The 20,120-nt window shown below is 41.8% G+C and overlaps 1 protein-coding gene across 1 annotated transcript in view; it reads right to left on the bottom strand.

Moving 5' to 3' along the window:
• The window catches only part of Rab22a (RAB22A, member RAS oncogene family), a 50,580-nt gene extending 30,918 nt beyond the window's left edge, over nt 1-19,662 (bottom strand). The window contains exons 1-2 of the mRNA XM_048349659.1: nt 19,327-19,662; nt 18,373-18,452 (exon numbers count right to left, since the gene is read on the bottom strand). Of these exons, the coding sequence (XP_048205616.1) occupies nt 18,373-18,452; nt 19,327-19,362 (116 nt within the window). The 5' untranslated portion in view covers nt 19,363-19,662. The remainder of the gene's footprint in view (nt 1-18,372; nt 18,453-19,326) is intronic.
• Nucleotides 19,663-20,120: the final 458 nt, after the last annotated feature.

Raw genomic sequence — 20,120 nt, 5'->3', positions numbered from 1 at the left:
AAAAGCCCAGAGATAATGCCCAGGCCCCAAGTTCAAACCCCAGGACTGGTATGTGTGTGCATGCACACACACAGCACACAGTAGATGAAGTTAGGAAATAGACTATGGTGTATATATAATTATGAAAATCCTAAACACCACATATTTTTAATTTAGCATCTATGGTGGGCTGTGGATCATTTCCATAAGGCTTCTCCTCTACAAGAGTGAACACTGGGAGTTCTGGAACAGACAATAAGCAAGTAAACAAGTCGATGGTGACACATTATGAAATAAAATAAAACTAAAAAACCACCTGGAACTGCTGTGTGGTGACAATGACTGGGAATTTGAGATGGAGGAGAAAATCTCTGGAATGAACCCTAACAGTTTTAAGTACCAAGTAAATCCCAAGCCCAACCTGGAAGAGAATACCAGGGGTTTGGAAAGATGGTACCTGTGGTTGAACTGTAGGAAGATATAGAAGTCAAGGTGGCTGGACGATGAGGCCGAGACTACAGTGTGGTTGGAAACGGAGAGGGCATATCAGCAGCAAGGAGCTGCAGAGGAGGGACTGCAAATCTACACCCAGACTCCCAAAATCCACAGGTACCCTGTGACATGTACAACTATACAACTGGGAGGTTCCAGGGAGTCTAACGGACAGCTACTGCTGGAAGGCTAACAAGAATAGAGGACAAAGGTTAGAAATTTGACTTCACTCTGGCCAAATTTCAGAGGCACACACTGTACACCATGAATGAAAACCCAGGTAGGCAATACTTCAGAAGTAAAGACAAAGATCCCAGAAAGAAGGCTTTGCCACAAGGATAAAGACAGCACTCCAACACAACCATCTCGGGATAAAACAAAGCCCAATTTCTTCAAGCTCAAGATTATCAGTCCCAAGTTTAATTTCCTGTTAAAACAAAACCATACTTTTCACAGAAGAGAATCTAAAATCTATATTAACTTATCTTCTGCAACACCCTGTGTACAAAGTAGATCTGCAAAGAAACTGTGACTCAACATCAAAAGTAAAAACAGTAGAGAGGGGCTGTAGCCATGGCTCAGAGGTAAAGCACCTGCCCAGCAAGTGTGAAGACCTGACTTCAACCCAAGCACCGCTAATACATACATAAATAATTCAGTTAGTATAGGGTGAAGAACTAATTTAAAAAACAAACAAACAAACAAAAAAAACCAGCAGACTAACTCAGATGGACAACCCAGTATTGGAAATAATGGGAATGAAAAAAGTTATATAAATATCATCAGGACCTAAAGAAAATGAGTCACATTGAGAGAGCAAATGGAGAATCTAAGCATATATAAGAACCAAATGAGAGGCTGGGAATGTGGCTTAGCGGTAGAGTGCTTGCCTATCATGCATGAGGCCCTGGGTTTGATTCCTTAGTACCATACAAACAGAAAAGGCTGGATGTGGCGCTGTAGCTCAAGAGGTAGAGTGCTAGCCTTGAGCAAAAAAGAAGCCATGGACAGTACTCAAACCCTGAGTTTCAAGACCCAGGACTGGCAAAAAAAAAAAAAAAAAGAGAGAGAGAGAGAAAGAAAAAAGAACCAAATGAGATTTCTAGAACAAAGAAATAAAAACAATAACAACAAGAACCTCACGTGGATATACTGAACAGAACACTAAGTTTGAAGGATCAATTGAATTTAAAGCTAAATTGATAGAAATTATATGATCCTAAGAAAAAGAATGCAAATAATGGGGTGGGAAAACAAATGCAGAGCGTTAGTGGCTCACCTAGCCCCCACACCTGTGTCCAACCAGAATCCCCTAAGTGCAGTATGAGGTATGAGAACGGAGCAGAAATCCATGCTGCAAATGTCCTCAATTTTATAAAAATTCAAGTTTCATATTCAAGAAGCTCAACAAACTTGGGTTTATTACACTTAGCATATTACAGTAAGCTGAAAACAAAAGATAAAGAGCAGATCAAAAGTAGAGAAGGAAAAAAAAATGTGTCACTTCTGGCAGTGTTACAGATGACAGCCAATCCACAGAAACAATGGAGGCCAGGAAAGAACAGAATAACACACATAAAGTGCTAAGGGAAAGAAAAACAAACCAAAGAAAAAAGGCAACACTCAGAAACCAACTAGTAAAGACATGCTTCTGAAGTGCGGAGTGGAGAGAGCTGCTGAGAAGTGCCGCAGAGGTGCGCAGCGGCCTCCATTAGAGTTAAAAGTATCCTGTGATTCTCACTTGGAACAACTTCAAGAGGCAAAAAAGAGTTGGTGATGGTAGGATTAGCTTGAAGGTGATAAAAATATCACACTTACAAGATGGCTAGGCATGATTATTTTGCCACCAAGGGAAAACATTAGGAAAAGCTGCAAAAGGACCTTAACACACAGAAACCTTTCCATTAGACTTGTAACAAAAATTAATATTCTAATCATTACTTCCAGCAGGATGGACCGTGGACCAATGTCAGCAAGATGATACAATTCATCATACAGCACTGAAGTCATACATCAAGTATCAAAACAAAGTCTGAAGCTTCAGTCCCCAGCAGGAAGGGGGAACATGATACAAGCAAATCTCAAATTTACCTTAAATCAAGTTTTTGTTTCCCCATATGTCTTGAGTAAACACCACAAAAATACCTACACTTAAATTCAATAGTTCCAGCTGATAACATGAGCTAGACAGAATACATTACAGCCTTGTGGCTCTCTGAGCAGCACCATGGCTATCAGCAAGAACAAGTACCTTACAAAAGGTCAATGAAAAGGTGGCAAGAAGAAAGTGGGTGACTTATCTTTTAAGAAAGATTGGTATGCTGTGAAATCACCAGCCATGTCCAATTTAAGAAACAGTGGAAAGACACTAGTCACATGGACTCAAGGAAAGGAACCAAAACTGCATCAAGGGCCAGGGTCTGGAGTGAGCCTTGCTGATCTGCAACATGATGAATTTGCATTTAGAAACTTCAAGTTTACTACTGAGAATGCTTGGGGCCAAAACTGCCTGCCTTCCATAGCACTGATGTTACCCAAGACAAGATGGGTTCATGGCTAAAAAGTGGCAGGCCACAATTGAAGCTCTGATGTGAAGACTACAAAACAAACAAGACCTCCTGTGTTCGCACCAACAGGTCCAACAAACCCAAAAGATGGAAATCATGATGCAGACAAATGACTGGAAAGTACTTAATAAATTGATTCCAGACAGCATTGGCAAAGACATAGGAAAGGCTTGCCATTGCACTTATCCACTTCATGATGTCTTCATTAGAAAAGTAAAACTGTTAAAGAAGCTCAAGTCTGAGTTGGGAAAACTCAGGGAGCTTTGTAGTGAAGGTGGTAGTTTGAGAAAAGCTACTGGGGATGAGATGGTTGCTAAAGTTGAATGTGCCACTGGATACAAACCACCAGTCTAAGAATTTGTTTAAAATTCAGATTTTAATAGTGACAAATAAAAGGCTTGTGTGGGAACAAAAATATAACACCTACATTCTCATGTATCACAAATTTTCTTTCTCTTTCATTAAGTCACTGTGTCATACAGCTAGTGTACTTGAAATAGAGTATAAGTTTACAAGAGGAAAAATGACAAAGTATTAGATGGCAGTGGAAACATTTCTGAAAAGTAACATTTCAAGAAGGGAAAACACAAAGGCATGCTTGATCCATCTTATTTAGTGAAAGAGCAGAGGTTGACGTTTAAAATAGCAGGTACAATGAACACTGCCACAGTGTTAATTGAAAGCAGTGTGGGTTCTGACTACTAGTAGTGTCAAAAATATATTCAGGATTTTCTTTTCTTTTCTCTTTTTTTTGTTGGGTGGGGTAGTAGGGTGGTGGTATGAAGGTTTGAACTGAGCTTCACACTTGTTAGGCAGGTCCTCTACCACTAAGGTACAATCTACAGCCTTTCAGGATTGTCTTGGTATCTGTATAATAAAATGTTGGAAGGGGCTAATAAATTTTTGTTAAAAAGCTGTTCCTATGTGTTACATGCAATGGACAACTAAATATCTGTTTACAGTCTTTAACAAATCATGCATTTAAGTTTAAACAAAATCAACAAAAAGAATCAGATGTATAGATAAATACATTTTGAGAATGGAGTTATTGCTATTAATATTCTCAAATTGGGGTCCTGCTCATGTTAGGCAAGTACTTTACCACTCAGCAACATTCCCCCAGCACTATAGTTAATCATTTTAAAATGTAAGTAAAACATGGCACATGTCCTGGAAGTGGGGTAGGAGGCAGAGAGCTCCAATGCAGAAAATACTAAATATTGAGAAAAAATTGTCGCCAGTATTCCTGAATACATGAAATGCTGAGTTCTTCAGACTGAAAATGACATTAAAGGAAAACTCACTTTTGTAGGAAGAAATGAAAAGCAATGGAAATGGTAATATATGTGTAAAATAGTATTTGTTCTTTTCTTGTTGCTCTGAGTAAGTATTTAGTTCAAAAGTCCCCATTAGAGAGGTAATTCTTCTTGATGGGGGATGGACAGGGCTCCAGTGGCCCTGAAAGAGGCATCAAAGACTACACAGAGTAAGCATTACCCATCCAGGCAGAGTAATCTAGTTGGTCTGGGCTAATTAATAGAGGTTGGTCTGTGAAGATGGACTCAGCAATTATCTATCATCTATCATCCATCCATCCATCCACCTATCCATCCATCCATCCATCCATGGAATGCCAGGATCAAAGCACCAGCCTCAGCAGCGTAGAAAGCACTCTACCACTGAGATGCATTCTGAGCCCTACTTTTATATCAAACAGCCAGTTGTCTTTTAATGATACTGAAATGGAGTAGAAGAATACAGTGAAATAGCCATTTTTGAAAAAATGAAGTCTAAAACCATCTCCAATTTACAGAAGTTTCTAGTACAATACAAAGATTTTTTTCATCAACTCATTAATGAGTTTCAAGCATAAGAATATTATATATTAAAAAACATGACAGAAAAAAGAGTATTATTCTGAACCATTTGACAGGATTCATTTGCCTTATTTCCTCTGAATATTAATTAGTGCACAATTCCTCTAAGTAACACTACTTTACTATATAAGCAGAATAAGACCAAAATCATGGAATGAATACTGATCATTACTCCCCACTCAGCTGAATTTCCTTAACTGTCCCCGTTGCCTGTGGCTGCCAGGACTCCTCAGTCTTTGGAATAGCTGACCTGTAACCTCAGACTTCAGACGTGAGAAGGTTAAAAACTAGTTGTTTTGTCAAGTGTTTCTCACTTTGGGTTTGTCTGATTTACCCAGAGTATATATAGCATTAACTGCTGGAATGGCTCTGATACACTCTGAGTTTCATGAATGTTTTTAAACTGTAATTTTGAATAATCTTTTATTACATGGCTTCTTTCTAATGGGCTAAGGTTCTATATGAAACCTAAGGTTCATTTGTTCTTAAAATTATAGGCAAAAAAGAAAAAAAGTTTTAAAAAGTGGGTTATGCTGCAAGAAAAGGTAAACAGTTGAAGTTCAATTTGTGGGGTGTGTGTATGTGTGTGTTGCTCTCCCTCCCAGAGTGGAGTTCACTCTCAACCCTTGGGTTTAGGATGGATGTGGCAACTCTCCTCAACGAAGGGAAGTCACAGCAGGTGACTCATAAAAGAAAATATAGACTCCTCCTAGCTTTCTCTGGGAATCACTGGCTCCTAGCAAAGTTAATGGCCTCTGGAGGATACTCAAGCAGCTGGAAGGAGGGAGAGGCTCAGAACAGCTTCTCTTCAGGTACCCAGAGCACTGGGGCTAACCATCAACTATAGCACCATGATGGACCATGAGCCACACCACACCTGCCCTGGTTACTTGAGTTCAGATCCACAGAAAATCAGAGATCACAAATGCTCATTGTTTCAAGCTGCCAAGTATTGGAATAACCTGTTACAAATAGTATACAAATATAGTAATTCATTACATTAACAGAACAAAGGAGAAAAGAGAGTATTGTCATCTAAGATGCAATAGAGTACTAAGACAAAATTCATGACTAATTCTTGATAAAAGAGAAAAAAAAAAACCACCAAAAAACTAACCATAGGAGGAAAGAGCCATCCCTACTAACAGGCCACTGGCAACCCACATTATACTCTATACAGTTGGAAATATTCAATAGAGCATTAAATGGTTCCCATGTAAGGGTTTTTGTGAAAAGGCAAAGAATTTGGGTCTTAGAATTTCTTTTTCAAAATGATACTGCAAGTCCTAGCCACTGGACCAAGGAATTGGGGAAAAAAAACAAATACAAAAAAGAGAAAAACAAGACCAAATAAACAAATAAGAACATTTAAAAATAACTTAAAAATTTCAAAAGACTGTATTTTTAGATAACATGATTATATAATAAAGAATCCTAAGGATTCTATAGGACAGATCCTAACACACAAATTTAACAAAGTTAAGAGTATACAAAGTCAATATAAAAAAATGATACTCTACAGATAGGTAACAAATGATTGCACATGAAATGAAAAAAGTAATTCAATTTACAGTAGCTAAAATATTTAATCTTTACAATTTTTTAAACAAACTCTCACACTAAAAACTTCAAAATAACAGACAGAAAATAAAGAACACCTAAGTAAATGGAGAAAGGCAATACACTGAAGAATCAAAAGAGATTCAAATCGTGTTGTATTTTTTACTCAAGTGCTAGTCAATGGTAAAAGGAAAGTCTTTGAACAAGTGAGGCTACCACAACTGGAGAGATACCAAGGAAAAGAATGAATCTGATCTCCATCTCACAGAACAAGGAAAACTAATCTTAGATGGACCAAAGAACTAAACACAAAGTTAACAAGGAAGATTCTAGAAGAAAACATAGAATATCCTTGAGACCTTATGTCAGGCTGAGATTACGTAGGGGATGACCAAAAGGCCATGAAGCAAAGACACAACTGACATTAAAACCACAACCCCAATGGAAGACATAATTATGAAAACTTAAAAAAAGCAAGCTATTGAATAGAAGAGTCATGATAAATATAACTTACAGAAATATTATATCTGGAATATAAAAGAACTTCTACAAGTTAGTAAGAAATAAAATTAAAAAAAAACCCTCCCAAGACTTGAAGAGCAACTCATATATATGAATGATAAATATATGCAAAAGGCAAATGAAAATCACAAGGGATATCATTGTGTGCATACGACTGTGGGTAAAGCATTGTGTTAGGATGTGCTGTGTCCTCACTAAATACTGGTGAGCACGTCCCCCACACCATACATTACTAGCAGAAGGGTTTGTAAAAGACGGAGCCACTCTGGAAGACTGGTAATGTCTTGTTACACAGGCATCTGCCCTAAAACTAGCAATTCTACTTCTACTTATTTACCCAAAGGAAATTAAAATGTATGTCCACAGAAAGCTGTAAAATAGTGTTTACAACATCTGTATTCATAGTAGCAGAAAGCTGAAACCAGTCTAGATGTTCACAACCAGAAGAAAGGATAGCAAATTATGGTCTTATTTACATAAGAGAATAATTGCGCCCCAATTTTTTAAAAGAGGTCTCTGATATCTGCAACAAAGCTTCATCTGGAAAATATTACTTCCCCATTCATGGAGAAGAATCAGATGCCAATGACCATATTTTGTATTATTTCATGTATGTGAAATTCATAATAGGTAATTATATGATTGAAACCACAATGGTGATGCAGGGGATGGGACTAAGAAGGAACTTTCTGAGGCAATGGAAATTTTCTGCATTTTGATTAGGGTGGTAGTTACATAATAGTCTACTTATCAAAATCAAATCATAAGTTGCTTACAAGACCCACCTTAAATAAAGACATACAAAGGATAAAAATGAAAGGATGGGAAAAAGATGCACCATACAAATACTGACCAAAGGATATAGTGTTGTTACCTCAAAAATAGGTAAATTACACTGCAATGCAAAACATTTTTCCATTGCTGAAGAGTACATTTCATAATGCTGTGTTGACAGTACCATGTAAAACTCAAAGTTTTGTTACTTCCTAATGTGGCTGCAAACAGATGAAACTGACAGTATGATGAAAAGGAACAGAGAAACTCACAACCACAGTGGTAGATTCTATCCCATTTTTCTATCAGCAACTGACAAAATCAGATAGGCCAAAAGCTTAACAAGGATAATATAAAAAAAACTAACGTAATTAATAGTTGCGACCTAATTTCACTTATGTAACATACTAAACATACTACTGAGCAGGTGAAGACAATGTAATATTTTCAAATAATAAAATGTGGTCAAAACTGACCTCAGGGTGGAACACGTAACTGACTGTTAGGTCTCAAAGGATTTAGTTAAATTATCTTAGAACAATTATTATGTCAGTAATCATTAGGAAAAAGTTATTCTTACATTTGGAATTGAAAAATACACACCTATTTTAATGGCAATTGGGTCAAAGATGAAATCATAATAGAAACTAGAACATATTTTGAACTGAATAATACATGACTAAACTTAGTAACTTGCTGGATTCAATAAAAGCTACTGTTAGGGTTTTAAAATATGAGGAATATAGAACTGGGTGTCTGACTCAAATGGTAGAGCACCTGCCTAGCAAGCAGATTCACTCTGAGTTCAACTCTCCCTACCACCAAGTCAATAGATGAATATAAATAAAAAGAAATACAGCTGAGAAAGATCAAACAACCAGTCATCAAAACACCTATTTTAAAAAGTTAGAAATGGAACAGTACACTGACAGACCACGAACCATAAAGATAGGAGTAGAAATTAACAAAATAGAGAACAGACATACTGTAGGGCTGGTTAAAAGCAAAAGTATTACCAGAAATGAAAAAGGGGTATTAATAAAGAATTCTTGCTTTTTATTTCTTATGCTGGTACTGGGACTTGAACTCAGGGCCTTGAGTTCTTGCTTGGCTTTGTTGAGCCACAGCTCTACTTCCAGATTTTTTGTCAGTCTTGGGACTTGAACTCTGGGACTGAGTGCTGTCCCTGAGCACTTCAGCTCAAGGCTAGGGCTCTACCGCTTGAGCCACAGTACCACTTCCAGTTTTCTGGTGGTTAATTGGAGATCAGAGTCTCGTGGACTATCCTGCCTGGGCTGGCTTTGAACCACGATCCTCAGATCTCAGCCTTCTGATCAACTAGGATTATGGGCGTGAGCGCCCAGCACACTTCCAGAATTTTGACATCTTCATATCAACATGTTGGAAGGAAATCTATGAAAGAGTCAAAATCCTTAAAAAGAGAGAGAAAAGAAATAAAACCACACTTGGGCACTGGTAGCTCATGCTCATAATCCTAACTACTCAGAAAATGAGATGATCACAGTCCCTTCCTTATTTTCTTGCATATGTGGAACTGAGAGACAGAGAGAGGATAAACACATGACACTAGAAAGTGAGTATCACAGAAGGGAAGGAGATCAGCAAGGACAAACGGAGTGGGCATCACCAACTAGGTCATGTACATGTAGGAAATGGTCCCAGTAAAACCCACAGCTCTGTGGTTAATATTCAGTAACACGCAAAAACTTTTGACAAGAAGACCAATAAAACTGATAGCTGGACAGAAAGGCAAATTACTGCTATTGAGAATGGAGGAGGAGCTATCCCTGTAAGATCTTAATGATATTAAAAAGACAACAGGAGTGAATATGAACTTTAAGAACAGTAACTCTTCAAAGAAGGTCAAACAACAGAGGAATTTCTTGAAAGACACAAACTATGTAAACTTTCTTAAGAAGAAATAGATGCCTGAATAGGTCTCTATTAAAATAATCAAATCAGTAGTTGCATGATGGTATAACTGCAAACATCCCAAGGAATCTCCAAAACAACAGCTGCCTGAGTAATTAATTTAGAACAGTGAAGTAAACAAGTTCACTAGGTACAAACCAAGTTGAAGTCTATGTATTAGCAAACAATTAAGACTGAAATAGAAATAGCACTTATAGTAACATCAGTAATCATGAAAGTGGGCAGGGTGCTGGTGGCACACACTTATAATCCTAGCTACTCAGAAAGCTAAAGAATCACAGTTCAAAGCCAGCTTGGACAGATAAATCTGTAACCCTTACATCAAATAGCCAGCAAAAAGCCACAAGTGGAAGTGTGGTTCAAGTAGAATAGTGCCACTCATGGGCCAAAAAGCTAATAGTGTGAGGCCCTGAGTTGAAGCCCCATTACCAGCATGGAAAAAAACAAAAACCAAATAAAACAAAACAATCAGATGAGTGCTGGGGGCATTGCTCAAATGGAAGAATCTCCAGTACTGCCCCACCACCTGCCAAGCCCACCCTACCAACAGCAAGCAAACAAAATAACAAGAAAAAAACCATGAGATACTTTGAAACACATTTAACAAAATACACACAAAGCCTGTATAGGGGCAAAAAACCTTGATAACAATGAAGACCTAAAAAACAAGGAAATAGACTTAAGCTTATAGCTCACCTTGCTAGAATGTCAATCTTTCCCAAATTAATCAAGTCCATTTTCCTGACCAAGCCCTCAAGTAGACTCCAGGAATTAAGCATAGTGAGCCTAAAACTTTTATAGAAAAACAAAGAACCTAGAGGTACCAAGCAAACTTGAAAAAATTTAAATACAATGAGATAGATGACCACCAGATTTTAAGAGTTTTTAAAATTGTAAGTCTACAGCAATCAAAAAAGGCTTGCGGGGCTGGGGATATGGCCTAGTGGCAAGAGTGCTTGCCTGGTATACATGAGGCACTGGGTTCGATTCCCCAGCACCACATATACAGAAAACGGCCAGAAGTGGCGCTGTGGCTCTAGTGGCAGAGTGCTAGCCTTGAGCAAAAGGAAGCCAGGGACAGTGCTCAGGCCCTGAGTTCAAGGCCCAGGACTGGCAAGAAAAAAAAAAAAGGCTTGCACTAGATAAGCAGATCAATGGATCAAACTGAAAATTCAGAAATATATAACATATTAATACAATAATTGCTGAATTCAACACTAACAAATACTGTTGGAATAACTAGATTAACATGTGGAACAAAGTGATCCTTGACCATATAGAGTAAACAAAAGCTAGCAAAAATAGACTGGCCCAAATTTAAGACAAAGCTATAATAGAACAATTCATGAACGAGGAGAAAAGCTTTCTGACTTTGAATACATAGGCCACCAAAAGCAGGAGGGACAAACAAGCACCATCTCTGTTTTTCAAAAGATACTGTGAAGAAAATGAAAAGCTATATAATATAGACTGGAAGAAAACAACTCTACTAAGTTTGTATCTACTGAGTAGATACAAATATGCATAAGAAAAAAATGAGCAACATCAGGAGTCATTAAAAAAATATGATTCACACTAGTGAGATATAATTGTATAATAATAGAATGGCTAAAATTAAAAAGCTGACAATATAGAGTTGAAAAAGATACAGATCAATTGAAAAACCATCCAGTTCAACTGCAATTCTCATACATTGCTGGATGGAACATAAAGATGCACAACTGCTTTGAAATATAGTTTCTTACAAAATTAAATATCAACTTAGCTCATATAAACTGTACTCCTAGATAGCAGAAAGAAAATATATGCTGGTGAATATTCATAATTGTTTTAATTGTAATAGCAAAACACTATAAACAACTCAAATGTTCATCGCCTGGTGAATTTAATAATCAACTTCTAATATACCAAACAATGGACTAAGACTCAGCAGTAAAAAGGAGTTAAGTACTGAACTAAATAGCCGCATTTAAATGGAAATCTAGAGGACAAATCTAAAGTGACAGAAAACTTTTCAGTGCCTGCCTGGAGTTAGGGACAAGTATGGAATCAAACAGAATCAACTTTGATAGAAAAGTGATAAAACTGAATATGGTGATGATCTGTCTCAAATTTGTAAAACTTCACTGAAATATTAACTTAAAATGGTTGCATTTTACTGTATGTAATTTATACTTTAGGTGAAATAAATTAGCAACTCTGACCAAAGACACAGAATAAGATGCAAAAACAGCTTTAATAATATGGCTGTGCAATTAAGGACAAGAATGACTTTGAGCAGTGGGTTATGAATGATCATTACAAAAAGAAAATGTTGGGAACTGATTACAACCTAATTTATACTTTACATTTTATTCACACATCATTTCCAGGTGAATTTTAGATCGAAATCTGTGTGTGTGCTCAGTAGCACTGAGGCTTAAACTTAGGACGTCTTGCTTTTGCTTGGCTTTTTTCACTCAAGGCTGGTGCTCTACCATTTGAGTCATGCTTTCTAGCTTTGGGTTGGTTAACTTGTAAGAAAAGTCTTCCATATTGGTCTGCCTAGGCTAGTTTTGAAACATGACCCTCAGATCTCAGCCTCCTGTATAGTTAAGATTACAGATCAAAATCTTAAGAGCAAAACAAGATTCCTACTATGTAACAAGAAAATATTTCCATGATTTTGGTAAGCCAATTTTTCTTAAACAAGACATGCGAAGCAGTAATCAGAAAGGAAGGCTGACTAAATGGACTACATTAAAAATAAGAATTCTCCTTCATTAAAAGACCCTTTTCGCAGAGTGGGGGAAATGTTTTCAATAAGCAGAACATACAAATGGCTACAATAGTATGACAAAAAGTGTACTCACTACCTTATTATATAACTGTAACCCCTCTGGTACATCACCTTGACAATAAAATTAAATTTAAAAAACAACAACAAATGGCTACAATACAGAAAACATATACAAGATTCACACACAGCACTTTACAAAAGTTAATACGTAAATGACGGATAAATGTAAGAAAAGTGTCCTGTAAGAGCCAGCTGTGCCAGTGCATGTCTATGATTCCAGTTACTTGGGAGGCAGAGACCAGATGATCAAAGCAACTGGGCTAAAGTCAGCACAAGACTAAAAATATAAACTAAAGGGCAAAAGGAAAAGAAGAGTGTTAGGGGATGTGGACAATACTGAAGCACATTATATCTATGTGTAAAAGGGAATAATGAATCCCACTAACACTGTACAACAAAGAGGGGGATAAGAAAGAATAACAAGGGTTAACTTGATAGAAGTATGATACATGCTCATATGGAAAATCACAGCAAAACTCTTGTACAGTTATTACATGCTAATAAGAAATGGGAACAGAACTCAAAAAACTGTTAGGCAGTTTTAGAAAGAGCAGAGAATGAGATGTCACTGCACACCCTCTTCAAGTGCTGCCGTGTACAGGCAATGTCAGAGCTCCAGCACAATGCTGGAGGGAGTAAAACAGCACCTCAGAAGATATCCACTAATGCTACAGACAGATATGCCCCACACTCAGAAATTTCATTGCCAGATCCCCCTAAAAAAAAACCCACAACAAACAAAGTCACAAGAGGCCAAGCACCCATGGCTCACACCTGCAATCCTAGCTACTGAGGAAGCTCATCTAAGGTTCATGTTTCAAGGCCAACTCAGGCAGTAAAGTCTGAGGCTCTCTCTCCAATTAGCCACCACAAAGCTGGAAGTGGAGCCATAGCTCAAGTGGTAGAGTGCCAGCCTTGAGTTAAAAAGCTCAGGGACACTGCCCAGGCCTTGTGCTCAAGTCCAATATAAGTACCAAAAAACAAAACAGAAATAAACAAACATTCCCACTTCCTTGATTCCCTCCAAAAAATTAAGACTTAAATATTTTCTTTCTTTCTTTCTTTTTTTTTTTTTGAAAAACCCTACCATCTATTGAGCAGCCATACCCCTGGCCTGTGGCGAAGCATTTAAAAGAGTTATATTAAAGAATTTTCCCGACAAGATGGAGCCAGTCCACTGGTGAACCATACTTTGCTAGGGACTCAAATGACCAGCAAAGGGCTAGCTGCAGTCTAGAAACTCCCAAAAAGAGAAGATGAAGGTCTCCATGTTAGACAACACGTGGGGTGCATAGGTTTTGGAAATGGACCAGGCAGGAGCTAGTGACTTGCTACTGGCTGGGGGAGAAGAGAGTTAGGGAGAACTTGAGAAGGATGCCCATGTCAATGACTTAAATGAAGACTGCAGAGTCTACAAAGAGTGGTCCGAGCCTCCCAGTTCTTCACTAGCTTACTCACAACACTGAGACCCCAAGTATGTGTGGGTACAGGCCTTATGGTGAGTGCAATCTATAGGTTGGATCTTAGGACAGAATTTGGTGCCCCAGGTGTGTGACTCATTATTATGCAGACTGAATCATTCTTTTACCCAGCATACTTGAGAAAGAGGTAGAGCTTGGGCCTTATGTTCTACGTGTTTCAAGAGGAATGGAATCAAAGCATGTGGTTAAAGAACCAATAACAACCGGACATTTACCACAATTTTCCTGTACTCATTCTCTGCCCAGTCAATGAATTCTCCGAATATCAGGCCATAGGCCTGAGGGATGCTGACCTCATTCCCCACAGGGCAGCTAAGCTGCTTTCATGGAAGCTTTCCTAGCTATCTCAGGGCTGAGGCCTGATTTTAGCTGTGGATTCTTCCTGTGCTCAGGCTCTTCTCCACTGTACACCATACTGGCACACTAGGAAAGAAGCTGAATTGCAAAGTGAAGAAGCATTTAGGAGCCAAGAAATCACTGACTTGGAATTCTGCAGGAAGTTAGATCTAAATCATGGGTTGGGATATAAGCTAAGTACCCCAGGAGAAGGGCTGGGGAAGCTGATTTTGAGTCATATGACCTGGAGGTAAAGGTGAGCTTCACAGGTAAGCTCTAGGAGAGAACATTTGAGGAACACAACGAAGGACACAGCTTAAAGTACATCAACATTTTACCTCATTAGCAGGAGAGGCTAGAAGACAACAGGGAGGCGGCACAGCCACAGGTATAAAGAGGAACTAAGGAAGACAGAGGAGCTTCACTCTAAACAGCAGAATATGTCACCCTCAAGTTAGATCTTCTCTCATCTTACGGGGTCCATGGCCTGGTCATTTGCTGTTTCAGCAGCCTTCTTAGCCACCCTACAGGCTTGCGGTCTGTCCTCTGTCCACTTCACCCTGGCCCCTCCTCCCTCCTGCCTTGCCTTTCTATAGTGTGGTCCCTGGCACCCCCAGGGTTGTTCCAGGCCTCTTCTCACCTTCATGCAACTACCAACAACCTGTATACTTCTCCTCTTCAAATACTTGTGTCTTTAAGTATTTATGGAAGTATATAAGCTGCTGATTTTCAATATTCAAACATCAGGGCTTCTCCCCAGGTCCCTATAGCAATCAGTTATTCCCAGGATGAGGCCAGTCTGTACTCTGCACTCAATAGCCCCCGTATGGCCGAATAGCCATTTATTGCACACTAGTTACAGAATATGATTCTCCTTGTCTACAGGCAAATTCCATGAGATTTTGTTTGTCTAAATCATCAGAGTCCAGCAAACTTATTTTGAGAAGTGCCAAGAGGACCAAAGGATCTTAATCACAACTATTTAAATTGCTTATGTAGTCTAAACACAACATAGACAACATGTAAACAAGTGGGTGTGACTTCCAATGGAGCTTTATTTACAAACATCAGAGGCAGAGTGGAACAAAGGGCTATCATTTGCCAATACCTAGCCTAAGTCACCAGCACTTGAAGAACCTTAAGGAAAAAATGCTGCTGGGGTCGATCATGAGATGGTCAAAATATCCAAAAAGATTAATTTTGAGGCATCAAGGGTGGAAGTGATATGACATTGGGATGAGAGAGAGCAGCAGTTGAGAAAGAAAAATAATTTATTCCAGGATTTTTAGTAGTAGGGCTAGTTCACTTGTAGTTTGGCAGAGTGGGAACAAGTTTGAAGGGTGGGGAAGTGATTTAAAAAAAGAGGTGGAGGGTTCTGCAAGGCACCCATGGCTCATGCCTGTAATTAATCACAGCTACTCAGGAGACTGAGATTTGAGGACTGAGGTTCAAAAGCCAGCCTGGGCAGGAAAGTCCATGAGACTCTTATCTCCACTTAATCGCCGGAAAACCAGAAGTGGCCTGTGGCTCAAAGTGATAGAGGGCTAGCCCTTGAGCAAGAAAGCCCAGGGACAGCACCTAGGCCCTGAGTTCAAGCCCCATGAAAATAAATATAAAGGTAGCGGGAGGGGACATCAGAGTCTGGAGACGAAGTGTGGAGTTGGTCCTGAGGGAAGAGGCCACTTTCTAAGTCAAGGAAAAAGACAAGGAGAAGGATAGGCTGGATGTTGGTGGCTCATGCTTATACTCTAGCTGCTTAAGAGGCTGAGATCCAGAGGACCATGGTTGGAGAACAGCCTAAGCAGAAAAGACCACTAGATGCCATCTCCAAAATAACCACTAAATTTGGCTGACAGTGTGGTTCTAGCAGTAAAGCACAGGTTGAAAGCAAACCTAAGTGAACAATAGGGCCCTGAGATCAAATTTCATTACTGCCAAAAACAACCAACCAACAAAACAAAATAAAAAACCAAGGGTAGGTGACAGGAAGGAAATGAGAAAGCCTTGTACTCTTCTTTCTTGTGCAGTTTGAGCCAAGATACATTCTTGGTGGAGTACAGATGGAACTGGCCAGCTCAGATCACAAGCCCATGGCATGCTGGGAGCCACCGACAACAATGGAATGAGAGCTCAGGGCACCACCACAAGCCTTACGGAGACCCAAGATGCTGTCCCATCCATTTTTCTCTCTCCTCTTCCAAGACTACTTAAAGTGGTATTTGCATTATCTGCGGGTTCTGGAGTTTCAGCTCTGACTCAGTGTGAGTATATCACTCACTGAATAACTAGCACTACTTTCTGTCACTTCCTACCACTTCACTTTCCTGAGCAAGTAGACAGGCAGACCAGAGCAGAGTGAGGCCATGACTTAAACATGTGGCCCGCCTACCTTCTGCTGGAAGGATATTAAAAGGCATTTTGTTGTTGATGGTGGTCCTGGGCCTTGAACTCAGGGCCTGGGCACTGTGTCTGACCTTTTTATGCTCATGGCTAACTCTCTACCACTTTGAATCACAGTGCCACTTCCCGGTTCTTGGTTAACTGGAGATAAGTCTCATGGAGTTTCCTCTCTGGGCTGGCTTTGAACCATAATCCTCAGATCTCAGCTTCCTGAGTAGCTAGAATTACAGAGAGGAGCCACCAGTGGCCGGCTTAATAAAGACATCTTAATTGCAAGAAATAGTTGTGGATTTCATTCCCAAGCCCTCCAATGCATAGAAAACCCACAGTTTACCAAAGTTGGTATCAAACAAATTAAGCACAGGTGCTAACAACAACTTATAATTTCTCAGTAGACAATATAATGGAATTCCTTCACAGGCTGCAAAGCAATTCTCAATGAGATGAAAAGTAGTGTATTCAAAGCACAAGTCTTATTTTTTCTTAATGAGGGACAGCACAGAACTTTCCTATAAATGGAGGAATCCAACCAGGTAGCATTGGCTCATGTTTGTAATCCTACTCAGAAGGCTGAAATCTGAGTATAATGGTTCAAAGTAATCCCAGGCAGAAAAGTTCACAAAATTCAATTAACCAGCAAAAAAATATAGCTGAGCTGTGGCTTAAGTGGCAGCCTTGAACAGACAAGGCCAAGAACAGTGCACAGGCCCTGAATTCAGGCCTCAGTATCAGCACAAAAAAAGAAGAAAAAGAGAACAAAAAGGGGGCGGTAATATGGCCTAGTGGTAAAGTAGTTGCCTCATATACATGAAGCCCTGGGTTCGATTCCTTAGCACCACATATACAGAAAAAGCTGGAAGTGGCGCTGTGGCTAAAGTGGTAGAGTGCTAGCCTTGAGCAAAAAAGAAGCCAGGGATAGTGCTCAGGCCCTGAGTTCAAGCCCTAGGACTGGCAAAAAAAACCAAAAGAAAAGAACCAAGAGGAGGAATCCATTTGATTCGTGAGGGTTTCAGAATTAAAAACTGAGCATAAGTTTCTTAGTGTTTACCAGCTTAATGTATTTCAAACTATAAAGCTCAACTTATTAATATACACTAGAGACATGAGTTAGTAAAGACACGCAAATCCCCTGAAAAGTGTTTTAGAAAATTAAAAAAAAATCTATAGATTGCCCATTCCAATTATCCCAGAGACCAGAAAAGAACCTTTACATTTCAACATAAAAACGTAAATTCATTATTAACACTAATGTGAGCATGGGAAGGGTTTGGATCCCATTCTATTTCTTTTTAGGAAGGATTAAAACCATCTGAATATCTTTTCATTGACACACCTTAAAAACAGTACCAGGACCTGGGTACATCTGCCTTCCTTTAAGACGTAACTATTTATAGATGAAGCTTCTGTATCTAGCCTACTTCATTAGCTGTAATTCACCAAACCCTACTGTATTTGTTCTTTCTGGGGATGCCAAGCACCAACCATTCTGAAGGCAGAGTGCAAGGTGCACAGGCTAACACCTGTAACACTTTTTTGCTTGGAAGGACTTTCAGTGTGCCTTGGGAGGATGGTAAATAAACTTCATTTCTCACCCTATGGTTGGGTTGATGTTCGGATCAAAACTGTCTTCCACAAACCGCCACACGATGCTCGATTTACCTACACCTGTGTCCTGAAAAAGAATGAGATGGGTGACTGAGGAAAAGCTACTGTGTCGACACACAAGCAAGCACTACACTTTATGGCCTAAAGTTTGAGATTTTAGAAAAAGTCAGCCTCACGTGTGCAGGGGGCAAAGGTGGATTCAGAAGACATTCGGTGGGGTGATGGGATTCAACCAGTAGCAAAGGGGATGGGGTTCTGCAGTTGTTAAGGTGAAGAGACCCCAGGACCTTGTTTTGAATGACCCCAAGTTTCTGCTTCCAGTGGGAAGTTACAAACTCACTCAAGTCAACTCCAGGACTTGGTGGAGCCCCGGGGAGCTCTAGCCACGCCCTCCAGTCACAGGCATTCCTCCCCACCTCGGAGACCCACACTGGGGAAGGGCCCGAGACGGCCAAACCGCCCAGACTAGACGGCAGGAAGCTTCAGACTTCGGAGCCTCGGGGCTTCCGGGCTCCCACCCCACCTCCTGCTCCGCCTCCACTTCCCAAAGTCGGGCCAACAGCTGTGGGGGGGCGTCCCCGAAGTTCAGAGACGTCCCCTCGACGGCTGGGGGGGTGTGTGTGGGGGGCCCGAGGCTGCCCTGGAACCCCCGAGCCCGGCGCCGGCTTCACTTTGGGCGACTTGGGCAACTCCCAAAGTAATGGGTACCTGGAGGAGTCGGGCGGGCGCCACCGGCCCGGGGTGCCCGCGGGTTCCCACCCGGCCGGCCCGGCGGAGGGGCGGGGAGGCGCTCGGCCCGGGGAGCCCCCCCCCCCAGCCCCGGCACGGCCCCCCGCCGCGGGGCTTTCGCGGGACGGGGTGGGGCGGGGCGGCCTGCGGGTCCCCGGGCTCCCCCGCCCCCTGCGCCCCGCAGCCTCCGGCCCCGGCTCGCCGCCACTCACCCCGAGCAGACAAACTTTGAGCTCCCTCAAGGCCATGGCCCGGGAGTGAGGGGCGCGGGCCCGCCGCCGCCCTAACTTGAGGAGGGAGAGGCCCGGCCCAGCAGGAGCATCCCCCGGCGCCGCCGCACGGCCCAGCCTCGGCCGCGCGGGCCGTCACAGGGCGGCAGCCGCTCGTCCGCCGGCTCCGGGTCGGGCCCGTCGGCCGCCGGCCACGCGGAGGCCCCTCAGCAGCCGGGAAGCCGCCAAGGCCTCCGGGACGCCGCCGCCGCCGCCATCTTGGGACGCCGGCCGGGTCAGCTGACCTCCCCGCCCACCTCGGCAGCCACCTTCGCTGCGAGGGCGGGGCGGCCGCCGAGAGGCGGGCGGGCGGGGCGGGGCCGCGAGAGGCCCCGCCCCCGGGCCCGGCCCAGGCCCCGGCCCAGGCCCCGGCCCATCCCAAGATGGCGGGTGAGTGGGGCCGGGCTCCGGGGGGGTGGGGCGGGTGGGAGGATGTCGGGCGGCCGCCTCCCCCTCCCCGCGGTCCCCGCGAGGCGGGAGCCCCGGCCCGCGCGCGCCCGCGTGGCCCCCGTGTGTCTCTTGGTTCTCAGAGGGCCCCCCCCCTTTACTTGGCGGACTTGCAGGATGACTTAGACGACTGTAAGTACGAGTTGGGGCGCCCCGCCCCCTGGGTGCCCGGCCCGGGACGCGGGGTGCACGGAGGCGGCCCGGGCCGCCCCAGCTCGGGGCCTGCTTTCCCTGGTGGCCGTGGGGACCGTGCCCCCCCCCCCCCCGGGCCCAGGACTTGGGCTGTTGTT

Source organism: Perognathus longimembris, chromosome 6 (genome assembly GCF_023159225.1).
Source record: "Perognathus longimembris pacificus isolate PPM17 chromosome 6, ASM2315922v1, whole genome shotgun sequence".
Classification (NCBI taxonomy): Eukaryota; Metazoa; Chordata; class Mammalia; order Rodentia; family Heteromyidae; genus Perognathus; species Perognathus longimembris.
The sequence above is the reverse complement of the archived record's forward strand: the minus strand, read 5'-3'. Positions and strand labels throughout refer to the sequence as shown.